Here is a 12,907-nt window from a genome sequence, read left to right as displayed (position 1 = left end):
GTCAGCTCCTGCAGGAACTCCGGAGCTCTCCGTCTGCAGGGCCTGGAGGCTCCGGGCGGGGCCGCTGATCTGCTCAGCTGGGGCAGGAGCGTCCTCGCTGTCCTGGGCCCTCCCGGCCTCTGCCTGTCCCGGGGGAGGCCGGATCCTGGGCTGTGTCCCGGCGCCCTGTGCTCCTGGGCCTGCGCTGTTGGATTTGCGCTCCCGCCCCGCAGCCCCCTCCGCGGAGCCGCCCCCGAGGCCCCCCGAGCTGCTCCCGCCCCGCAGCCCCCTCCGCGGAGCCGCCCCCGAGCCCCCCCGAGCTGCTCCGGGTCCCCCGTGCGCGCTGCAGCCCTTAGGGAGCTCGGCGCACTCTCCCGGGGTGCAGGTGCCTGTTAGTGTCCCCGGGAGCCCGAGGGCATCCCCGCCCTCCCGGGTCCTGCTCCACCTCCCTGCGAGCCCCTTTCCGCCCAGGAAGGTTGGTGCAGCTCCTGCTCCTCCGGGACGGGGCTCTCCTGTCCTGGGGACACTCGCCCCGGCCTCAGCCCGGCTCCTCGTGGGGCCCCTCCCCCTTGGAGGCCTTTTGTGTCTTTCTTTTTCCCCATCTTCCTACCTTGATAGAAGCGCAAACTCTTCTCCCTGTAGCGTTCCAGCTGGTCTCTCTTTGAATCTCAGGCCGAATTCGTAGATTTTCAGGATGATTTGAAGGTTATCTAGGCAATCTGGTGGGGACAGGTGACTTGGGGACCCTACTCTTCAGCCATCTTGCCCCTCCTCGATAATTAGTTTTCAGATATTCTTTTCTTCCAGTGTTTTTATATTTTCCCCTCAAATGATTTCTTCCTTTGCTCTAATATTCATAATTATTTCTTGTCTAGATGTACCAAATAAATCAAAGTTTATTTATCCATACATCTACTGAAGGGATCTTGTTATTTTTTGTTTGTCTGATGCAAACTTGCAAACCCTGATTTCCCTTTAACGTATTGTATGCATTGCAACCAGAGGAGTTTTTCTGTTTTTAATTTTATTTTTTTATTAAATTCAATTTGCCAAGGTGTAGTATAACTCCCAGTGCTCATCATATGCTCTCCTTACCAGCCCAAATGTGGAAGGAGCCATGATGTCCTTCAACAGAGGAAAAGATAAAGAATTTTGGTGTTATATATATGCCATAATATATTATATATATATATATATATATATATATAGAGAGAGAGAGAGAGAGAGAGAGAGAGAGAGAGAAAGAGAGAGAAAGAAAGAGAGAAAGAGAGAGACAATGGAAAATTACTCCTCCGTCAGAAAAGATGAATACCTACAATTTAATTCGACATGGATGGAACTGGAGGGTCTTATGAGTGAAATAAGTGAATCAGAAAAAGATAATTTTCATATGGTTTTACTCACATGCAGTTATTTTTCTCTATGCTAAAAGCCTTCTATGACTACTTGTTACTGGATGAAAATGCAGGCTGATGCCTGGAAATACTTTTAGGAGTTATATCTGAAATTAGGAATGGTAATTTTTAATATTAAACTTCAGCAAGGGGGTGAGGAAGGTATTACTGTGCTTACTATCGTCATGGCAATGACTGACTCTTTGAATATACAGATGAGTAGTTCCTCTCCTTATTTAGAAGCGAAGCATCCTTTGTACTAAAATCCCTAATTCATTTCAAAAGTATGCAAATGCAAGGTGTCTTTGTTCCTCCTCTTCTGTCAGAAAGCCACATCTTCTTGTGTGGTGCCAGGTCTCAGAGACATGGTGAAGGTTGGAGTAACCCGACTAAGACATATTGGGCACTTGGTCACCAGGGCTACTTTGAACTACAGTCAAGTGGATATCGTTGCCATCAATGACACCTTCATTGACCTCAACCACATGATCTACATGTCCCAGTATGATTCCACCCATAGCAATAGCAATGCCACAGTCAAGACTGGGAATAAGAAAATTGTAATCAATTGAAAGCCCGTCTCCATCTAACCTGCCAACATTAAATGGGGTGGTACGCTGCTGAATTCACTTCACTACCATGGAGAAGGCTGGGGCTCATGTGAAGCGTGGCACCAAGAGTGTCATCTTCTCCGCCCATCATTCTTCTGATTCCTTCGTGTTTGTGATGGTTGTGAAGCATGGGAAGTATGACAATTTCCTCCAGAATGTCAGAAATACCTCCAATTACTTGGCTCCTCTGGTTAAGGTCGTTCATGACCACTTTGGCAGCATGAAGGGACTCATGACCACAATCCATGTCATCATTGCCACCCAGAAACCATAGCTGGCCCTCCTGGGAGGACATGGTGTGGTAGCTCAGGAGCTGCCCAAAATATCATCCCCACTTCTACTGGCACTGTCAAAACTGTGGGCAGGGTCATCTCTAGCCAAATGGGAAGTTCACTGGCATGGTCTTTCATGTCTCCACCCTCAATGGGTCAGTGATGCAGCTAACTTGCTGCCTGGAGAAAGCTGCTAAAAGTTATGACATCAGGAAAGTGTTGAAGTAGGCAACACAGAGCACCCTCAAGAATATCCTAGGCTGCACTGAGAACCTGGTTGTCTCCTGTGACTTTAACAGTGACACCCACTCTTCTACTTTTGATGCTGGGGCTGGCATTGCCCTCAATGGTGACTTTACCAAGCTCATTTCCTTGTGCCATAGTGAATTTGGCTACAGCAACATGATATTGGACATTATGGCCCACATGGCCTCCAAAGAGTAAGGACCCCCTGGACCACCAGCCCCACTGACATCATAAGAAAAGGTGATAGACCCTCAGCTGCTGGAAAGACCTTTCCCAAACTCATCCCCCAACACACTGAGAATCTCCTGACCCCTACATGGTTTCTATTGAGACCCCTTGCAGACGGAGTGGGGCTCAGGGAGACTTATCCTGTCTTGTACCATCAATAAAGTATGCTGTACTCTGACAGAAACACATGTGTGCAAGTACAGATACTGCTCTCAAATATTATATAAAGCTTTAATTCAAGTTCTATAATGTTTGGGATTCTATACACACAAACACAAATATGTGTGTGTATGGATTTGTATATGTTATATGCATATTCTTAAATACAAATATGTATCGGGTGCCTGTGTGGCTCAGTTGGTTAAGTGTCTGTCTTTGGTTCAGGTCATAGTCCTGGGGTCCTGGGATCAAGCCCTGCATTGGGCTACTTGGTGAGTGCGGAGTTTGCTTCTCCCTCTAGTTCTGCCCATTGGTCCTTTTTGAAATTTTTCAAAGTAAATTGTTGTTAAACAATTAAAGACTGTAGAATATTAAAGACTCTAGAAGTGGAATGCCAGTGAAACCACAGAAGACATAAATATGGTTGTGGATCTATATCTTCTGGAAAATGGAAACTAACAAGGCACATAGCAGTGAGAATGGCACCTTAGGAATCTGGAGAGAAAGATGGTACTAAAAATGGTTTATTTTTATTATTGCCAGAGCCAACTGCTTATTCATCCATTCAGTCATTTATTTGTTTGCGAAAGCCATAGTCTATTAGATTGTGGACTCTGGTAACATGGTTAATGATACAACCTTTTGCCTCATTCAGGTTGTATATTACTCTCAACTGGGAATACTTGCCCCTCATTAAAAATGCTACAAATCAATAGATCACTCAGCTATGTAATCAGTGGATTACTTAAAATAATATTATTAATGCTTATTTATAATCTGCTTAGTACTTTATTTTTTTTTGCTTAGTACTTTAAAAAAAGGAAATGTATTTTTGAAATATTAGTGTGAGCGTGAAATATGAGCAGAAATACTTTTTCAAAGCCTCTAAAACCATGACCTCCAACATATATCTCATACTTTTCTTACCAAAATTACATTTGCAGTAAAAAATTCTTTATTTCATAACACTGTAAAATAATATTTCAATTTAAGCATTTACTATTTTTTGGAAATATTTATAGGGATTTTCACATCCTACTGACAATGTGAATGTTAGAATCAATTTCCTCAGGGAAGTTTTTGTCAATCAAGAGGATCAACTTTCCTTTACCCTCTTATTTTCCCCTTTCTCTATCCTGTCTTCCTACATTGCAGTCTATCATATATACCACACACATACAGTATATGTTCATTTAGTTAACATTTGCATATTCTTTTCCACATTCCTGATTTTCACTTTTGCTTTTCTGCTTACTTGATACAGCCTTACAAAAACAAACCTTCATTGTTTCATTTCTTTACAAATTACTCCATTGATAAATGTATAATCAAAGAAGATTATTTACCTGTCCCTTCATGGTTTCATTGTATTAAATCTGCTTGAAAAAAGTGTAACATTCCATGAACGCAAAATGATAACAGGTGAGTGCTCATGGAGGAATCTTGTCTATGAGCAACCAGAAGAGTCTGCACTGAGAGACTATGGATGCTACCACAGTAGCATCTAGTTAGACTCCTAACTATTGTCCTAAGACAAAAAATTTGGTTTAGTGATTCATTGCTGCTGAGGGGCTCCCTGACTACAGGAACCAGATGTTACACATTTTTTACATTACCTGCAGGAGTCACTCTCCTGAGTAAGGGTGAGGGAGGCAAGACCTCTGTGAAAGAGTCAATGGAAAGATAAAGACAGTATGGAGATTTGCTGATAAAGGAAAGCTAATAAGTCATGTGTCATCATTTCCAAGATACTCTCTGAAGTCTGCATCTCATAGCATTCTAGATTCTTTGTCATTTTTCTTCATGTCAGTAGAAAAGACCATGTTTAACAATTGAAATTATCTGAGTATAAAAGTGAATTTTCTCAGAGTAGCTTATTTTTCCTTTATAGACCACGGTTTTCCTTTTAAAAACATGATTGGCAAAATAGGAAAATCTACAGCAAAAGATTTTCTTTTCTTGGTGACAGGAGAAATCTTAGAGATATTACTTAAGATACACAGTTTTACTTATAACATATAAAATAAATTTCATATTTGTGGTTTCAGGTAGGCTTCTTATAGTACAGCAATTTGAATTTTTTGTATGAATTTATCAGCTACCTTGCTGTGATATGAGAAACAATAAAGGTTATTGACATCTAAAATTTAGTTACATGGGTGAAGACTGGCCATTTTCTATATAGCTTAAAATAGATAAGACCTGACTTTCAGCTAATAAGAAAAAGAGACATTAATGATATAGAAGAATGTTTAAGCGAAAGAACAAAATGAAGGGTTTCAAGAATTTACGTAGTAAAATCCAAAGATTTCCATTCCGCTTTGTTTTCAGGGTATGTATACATTTTTGCATAATGACATTCATTTATATGAAGAAAAGGCCATTCTGTGGACCATGTTCTTGAAGGCTTGCTTCACCTGCTGGTTTCTTAATGTATATATGAAAGGATTCAAGAGAGGAGTCACTGAGGTAATGATCACAGCTACTCCTTTGTTTAAACTCACCCTTTCCTTTGCAGAAGGCTTAATGTACATGAAGATGCAGCTTCCATAAGAGAGGGAGACTACTATCATGTGGGAGGAACACGTGGAAAAGGCTTTTTTCCTTTGACTCCTGGAAGGAATTCTCAGAATTGTGCGGATGATGTATATGTAGGAGAGCATAACTAGGGTTAAGGTGACCATAAGTGTTACCACCGCTAAAATAAATGCCATGAGTTCTAGAAAGTGAGTGTTTGTGCAAGAAAGCTGTAGAATTGGAGAAGAGTCACAGATAAAATGGTCAATTATATTGGAGGCACAGAAATCCAACTTCAGCGCCAGAATTACTGGTGGAAAGATGATCAGGAATCCTGCAAGCCATGAGCTAAAGACAAGAAGGATGCAGACTCTGCTGCTCATGATGGTCATGTAATGCAGAGGTTTGCAGATGGCAATGTAGCGGTCATAGGACATGGCAGTCAGGAGGTAAAACTCTGTGGCCCCCAATAAGATGAAGAAAAATACCTGAGCCAGACAGTCATTGTAGGAAATGGTTCTGTCTCCCGTCACAACAGTGACAAGGAATCTGGGAATTGCAACAGAGGTGAATGACATTTCTAGGAATGAGAAGTTTCGAAGGAAGAAATACATTGGAGTCTTCAGGTGGGGATCTGTTAGGGTGAGGATGATAATGACCAGGTTCCCAGTCACACTGAACATGTAGGTAACAAGAAGAAATATGAAAAGTACAACCTGCCACTTTGGGTCATCGGTCAACCCGAGAAGAATAAACTCTGTTACCTTTGTGTGATTTCTCATGATTTTCCTCCTTTATGATGGTATTCTCTGTTTTAGCTGAAAATAGATGCAAAAAAAATGAGACGGAAAAGAAACTGGGACACGCACAAGCATGCACACACACTTTTCAAAAATCATTGCTGTCTTTTGCTTTAAGGGAAAAGTAGTTTTGTACTAAAAAGAGACAAAATACTTCTAAATTTATTTATGGTATCATATGTTGGTTCATTGTTTCTGTATTTCTTTAATTGTATTTTCACATATCTCATTATAAATCTATCTTCTGAATATTTCAGGATATTCGTGAAAACACACAAACGGAGATTAAAACCTCTGAGACCCAAACCTCCTTTAGTAAATCCATGAGCTTGCTCCTAGCATCCCATAATACTCTTTGAAGGTACTTTTTGTTGTTGCTTTCCTCTTCAGATATTTACTTTTCTCTTTTGGCCAAATATTTCTTTCTCTTTCCCTATTCAAACTTCTACAATCTACAGGACCGCTACGTAGGCACCCGGTAAAGTGCCCTGATGACAGTATACAGACACAGGTAATCTAATTCCAAGGGCTATGCCCTAAGATGTTCCTGCGTTAATGACTAATCTGTTCTAATAGTCTCTTCTAAGATTGTTAATATGTTTTTCTTATGTATATTTTTACTTATCGCTTTACCTATCATGACACTCTCCTATATAAAGCAGTATTTTTATTTTAAGTCCTAATTTTGTTTTTATAGACTCTTAATGTTCTTCCTTATTTCTCAAATAACTCAGGTACTTCTTTGCACATTACCCTTTCTTTCTTGAGGGATGATAAAAGGGAATAGTTAACATTCAAGCTATGTTTTGGGAGGCCAAAGCTACTATTATTTTTTATTTTCTTTTTGGCTCTAACACAGCCCTGGGTGTTGTTCAGGATTTGTTTGTTTTTCCTGTTTAATGTTATTATTTGCCATAAAAGCTTTAGATGTGCTGTCATCTAAGACCATTTTTAAACATACTTTATCCAGACAGCCTGGCTAAGGCTGAAATGTCTCCGTTGTTTTCTCTGTCCTTCAGCAGTTTCAGAGCTTTCATAAGGAATAATATTTTCTGAGGATTAGCCAAATAATTTAATATGTTACTGAACTTACTAAAATCTTTTACCTGCCTCATTGCCACATGGAATGATTCTTACTTTCCATCATCTTTGTCTACCTCTTTGTGGTCATCAGATATGGGTCTTTTTGGCTTCTGCCTTTATATGATGGAAGCTAACCTTTACTAAGTATAAAGTCACACTGTGTCAAACGAAAGCATAAAGATATCTCTTCAGTGTTAAGATATATCACTTAAATTGTTTGGAATCTTTCACAAAAATAATACAGTTTGTGTCCTGAAATTGATATTTAAACGATTATTAAAAGGTATCTAAGCATATGTCAAAAAGATTGAAGTAGTTTAAATTTTTTCTTCATTTATATATTCCATATAAATTATGTGGTTCAGTTTTATTCATATATAGCATTGTGCATAATTAGGAATATTTATATAAAACATAAACATATAATATATAAGCAAAAATATATTGCTCTAAGAAACTGTTAAGGACATACTTACTTGAGGGTAGATATGCCTGGTTTAGTCAATGCTGTTTCCTTGATTTATTTAAACATAAATGCTTGGCATTTTTCAAAACCCTTTGCAATCTGTTTCTTCTCTGTCATTTTATGTCTCTAACCAAATACCCAAAATATTGATCATCAAAAATAATTCCAAGAGGTCCTCTACTCGTTTATAAAAAGGTTTTTAATCCATTTCTGTCCATCAACCCAAATTTCTCTAAGGATCTGAGGTCTAGCATACCCTAACTATTGTCATTTTAAAAAGTATTTTATTGATATTTAAAATGAAATAAGCTATAGTTGAAACAAAGGCTAACATATTGTCTTTCCAAGCTTAGTAGACAGAATGATGTGATCTTAGTGATGTTATTCAGGCTAGGCCTAATTTTATCTGCTCCATTAACAATGGACTCAAGGGGGTTAGGTGAATGAATAAACAGAAGGTACTTTGGTGACTGGTGTTCTCAGGACACGGACCTTAAACTATAGCCCAAATTAGTACACAATTTAGAATAGAATAATTAGGTGAGAGTGGCCCAAAATTAGAATAGAAAAATATATAGAATCATTTAAACTTTTTCTTCTGGGATTTTACTTATTCATTCATGAGAGACACAGAGAGAGGCAGAGACACAGGCAGAGGGAGAAGCAGGCTCCCTGTGTGGACACGATGTGGGACTCGATCCAGGACCCGGGGTCATGACCTGGGATAAAGGCAGATGCTCAACTACTGGCCACCCAAGTGCTCCTAGAATCATTTACAGTTTTCTAATATTTTGTAAATTCACAAAAAGAAACTTAGTAATGGGGTAATAGAGGTTAGCAATATCTGAAGGGCAACACACCAAGTTGTGATCAGTGCATGTTTCTCCAATCTTAGGGAAAATATTAAGAATTCACCATGATGATTTAGACTAAGGCTGAGGTCTCTATCATTCTACACCATAAGAGATGTGAGGCTTGCGTTTATGGTTTCACATTTTTCTACTGAATGATGATAAAGGAAACTTGATCATGATTAGAATTATTGCTATTTACTCATCAATTAATTACTTCAAAAATCTTTTAATTTTAATTATTTACTTTTCAACAACTACTTTTTTTTAATTTTTAAAAATGATTTTATTTATTTATTCATGAGAGACACATAGAGAAGCAGAGACACATGCAGAAGGAGAAGCGGCCTCCCCAGAGGGAGCCTGATGCAGGATTCAATCCAAGGACCCTACAATTATGACCTGAGCTGAAGGCAAATGCTCAAACACCCAGGTGCCCCACAATAAATATTTTTTAGGTGCTTATTAGGTGTTGGGCTCAAACTTAGGTTATGAGAATACAGAGATGATAAAGACAACTTTTTGCATGATTTTCACTTACAGGAAAATGTGAGATTTATTTCTGAAATTGCTGATTCTGTATTTCATGTCCAACTGAAGCAATATCCCACCCTCCCACATGTATCATCTTATTTCTCACTGCATTGATCTGAAATCACATGCATAATATCTGTTTTATATAAATCATTTTAGACTTATATTTAGTTGCTACTTAATCAAGGAATTACATAAGATATAGAAATAGATTAAATTAAATGAAATTTGGGATTATTTAATGACCTTAAAATGATAGATCCTGTCTGAACAAAGATATTAAGATATTTTTACTGTTTCTTTGGGTGACATGAAGTTACTCAAGTACATGACTACATAATGCAGAGTGCACTGGGGGAGATTTTTAAAACACAGCAGCTAATTGGAGACCCTACTCTTCCGCCATAGTGAAAGGGAATATAAGGGAAGGGAGAAGAAATGTGTGGGAAATATCAGAAAGGGAGACAGAATGTAAAGACTGCTAACTCTGGGAAACGAACTAGGGGTGGTAGAAGGGGAGGAGGGCGGGGGGGTGGGAGTGAATGGGTGACAGGCACTGGGGGTTATTCTGTATATTGGTAAATTGAACACCAATAAAAATAAATTAAAATAATAATAATAAATAAATAAATAAATAAATAAATAAATAATTTAAAAAAATAAAACACAGCAGCTATTTTAAACTAACAGTGTATTAGTCTATTAATGATAAAAGTCAATAATTTGAATAATGTGCCATAAACAGACTCATGTTGCATTACAAACATTGTTGCAATTCTATTTTAATGATGTTTGTATGTAGGCCAAAATATTAGTTAAACTAATACCTTATGTGAACCTGTTATTTAACAAAGATGCATGAAAAATTGGTTTAATGTATACAACATCATTCTAACTTGATTATGTAGGGGAGGAAAGAAAATTTCCCCTCTATTCTTCTAAGTTCTTGACTGAAACCATCTTCTATAATAAAAGACAGATAAATAAGAGAAAAAGAAAACAAGTTTTTTGGGATTCTGTTGTTGCTTTTAAGAAAGTGCACGTGCACATATGTGGGGATCAGAAGGGAGGGTCAGAGAGACAGGGAGAGAGAGAGAACCTCAAGCAGGCTCCATGCCCAGCATGCAGCTACAGCCCCACACATAACTGGATCTTAAGACCCTGAGATCACGACCTGAGGTGAAATCAAGGGTGGGATGCTTAACAAACTGAGCCACAATAGGCGTCCCAACCTCTGTAGCCTAGAAATATCAGAAAGAAGAAAACATTAGGTACGTCATGAATGCATAAAATATATGTAGATACTAGTCTATTGTATCATTTCCTATTGTTAAAGATACACAAACATACTGTAAAAAGTTAAAATTTTTTCCTTTGCTCATTTGTTTTGTCCACAGGAGTGAAATTTTTTGGTATTTGTCTTTCCCTGACTGAGTTAGAATGGAGATGGGTGGAGAATGGATTAAATAAGTGATTAAATAGGAGATTAAGGAGTGTATTTGTTGTGATGAGCACCGGGTGATGTATGGAGGTGTTGAAGCACTATATTGTACACCTGGAACTAATATTACACTGCATATTAACTCAGAATTTATATAATAACATTTAAAATTTATCAAAACTTACACAAACACTTGCAGAATATAGTGGCACCATTCAAAATGGAGGGGAATGTAAGCATGTAATGATGCAGTATTAAATCCCAACTGTGTAAGATGAACTGTGGGTCATACTCTATATCACTGTATGTCATACTGGGCTCTGATAATGTTTCTTGCCACCTCCTGTTGCTATTGTGTTGTGCTCCAGTTGTATCTGCTTATAAGGCCATGTGACCCTAATATCTCAGTGGGAGCTGTTCATCTATCCTGAAAATTGCTTATCACTGTAAAAAAGTGAAATCTTGCAGTTCTTGAGTACTTCTCATCCTGTTTGGTGCAGTACCATAAACCCTGAATAACACTATGGAATGCACATTAAGTGCCGCTGGTGATGCTGGGAATGCTCCTAAGAAGCTGGGAGAAGTCATGCCATTACAAGAAAAACTTGGATTGCTTGATGTGTACTATAGATTGAGTCTGCATTAAAACATTAATGTTTCTGAATATATCTGTATAAATATTATTTTTCTATGAAGTTAAGTTTCTATGAAGTTATGCATAAACAGAGACGGGATTTTAAAGATTATTATTTAATTAATTATTTAAGAGAGATGGCACACATGAGTGGGGTGATGGGCAGAGGGGGAAGGAGAGGAAGAGGGAAAGACCCTAAGCAGGCTCCATGCCAAGTGCAGAGCATAATGCGGGGCTCAATCTTATGACCCCAAGGTCGTGACCTAAGCAGAAACGAAGAGTCAGTTGGTTGACTGAGAGAGCCATCCAGGTGCCCCAGAGACTGGTTTCAAATTTAATTATTAACTATTTATTAATTTTATCTTTCATTTGCATTATTTTTTTATCATTCATTTTCTATGACATGAACGTAACAGATTCAAAACTAAAGAAAAAATTTTACCTGTTTTTCCTGAAAATATCTGAAGTCAGACTCCCATGAAGACATATAATAAGCTTTTCCCAAAGCACAAATTTTGATTAAGTTCTTCAGCTATATAGTAGGATACGACCTCATCTACTCATTTGGTTTCAGAAACATCGATATGAAGCTTTCACCTCTGTATGGGATTTAGTTTGGGGAAGAGAGCCTTCAAAATTTCATGGCTGGTGTAGTAGTAAAAAAAAATGGGGAAAAAGGATGAATCTTGGAGTGATTTTTAAGTAATAAAAAAATTTTAATTGATGAAATTTAAAATAAATAATGGAGAAAGTTTAAATATCACCAATTTAGGTCTTCTTTAGAAAACAGAATCTAGGGATGCCTTGGTGTCTCAGTGGTTTGGAACCTGCTTTCTGCCCAGGACAAGATCCTGGAGACACGGGATTGAGTCCCACGTCGGGTTCCCTGCATGGAGCCTGCTTCTGCCTCTGCCTGTGTCTCTGCCTCTCTCTGTGTGTCTCTCATGAATAAATAAATAAAATCTTAAAAAAAGAAAACAGAATCTATCTTTCCAGCTCTGAAAAACTTAACTCTTAGAAATAAATAGTGTGTAAACTATTAACACCACTGTAGTTAATACAAATTGTATATATGGATCAAGTTAAACCCTAGGAGTATACTAAATGACCAAATTAACTTAATCTGGAAATCTCTTAGTGCAAGAGCCTTAGCTTTTATAGAGTTACTACCACATGTCACTATATTAAATCTTCCCTTGCACGTAGCATAAACATATTCTGTCCATGATAATAAGCTCTACACATGAAGTTATCTTTAGAATTTAATGCTAAGAAAACTTTGCTTTTTTGATGTGTTGGTATAACATTTTTTCTCCAAGAATACAAAAAATTAAAATAATGCAAAGACTACTTTCCTGTTCAACCTTGACTGTCATACCTTCAAGGAGCGTATTTGAAACTAAACCATAGAAAAGATTCTAAGTAACCTATATAAAGTTATACTTTCATTAGTTTTGTATAATATTGTCATTTTTATTTTGCTGATTATAAACATCAATAGTTGTTTATTGGTTGAAACGGTTGTTTGAAGCCACAATTCCTGGATTAGAATTTGGGCTCCTCCCTTTATATTAAATTGCTCTGTTTTATCATCTCTACAATGATACAAATGGTACATAAGCGGTAGAGGTCAGTTGGTAAAATTGATTTGAGAAACAAATAATGCAGTCTGTGTAAAAATGCCTAGAAAAG

General features: G+C 37.9%; 1 protein-coding gene and 1 pseudogene across 1 annotated transcript; one reads left to right on the top strand and one right to left on the bottom strand.

Annotated features, from left to right (window-relative positions):
• The first annotated feature begins 1,738 nt into the window (after positions 1-1,738).
• On the top strand, positions 1,739-2,700 carry LOC140619904 (glyceraldehyde-3-phosphate dehydrogenase pseudogene; annotated as a pseudogene).
• A 2,549-nt stretch (positions 2,701-5,249) lies between these two features.
• On the bottom strand, positions 5,250-6,306 carry LOC140619920 (olfactory receptor 6C75-like). The gene has a single exon (XM_072803787.1). The coding sequence runs from the start codon at positions 6,186-6,188 to the stop codon at positions 5,250-5,252; it is 939 nt and encodes a 312-aa protein (XP_072659888.1). The 5' UTR covers positions 6,189-6,306.
• Between the last annotated feature and the right edge of the window lie 6,601 nt (positions 6,307-12,907).

This window comes from Canis lupus, chromosome 28 (genome assembly GCF_048164855.1).
Source record: "Canis lupus baileyi chromosome 28, mCanLup2.hap1, whole genome shotgun sequence".
NCBI classification, from domain to species: Eukaryota; Metazoa; Chordata; class Mammalia; order Carnivora; family Canidae; genus Canis; species Canis lupus.
The sequence above is the reverse complement of the archived record's forward strand: the minus strand, read 5'-3'. Positions and strand labels throughout refer to the sequence as shown.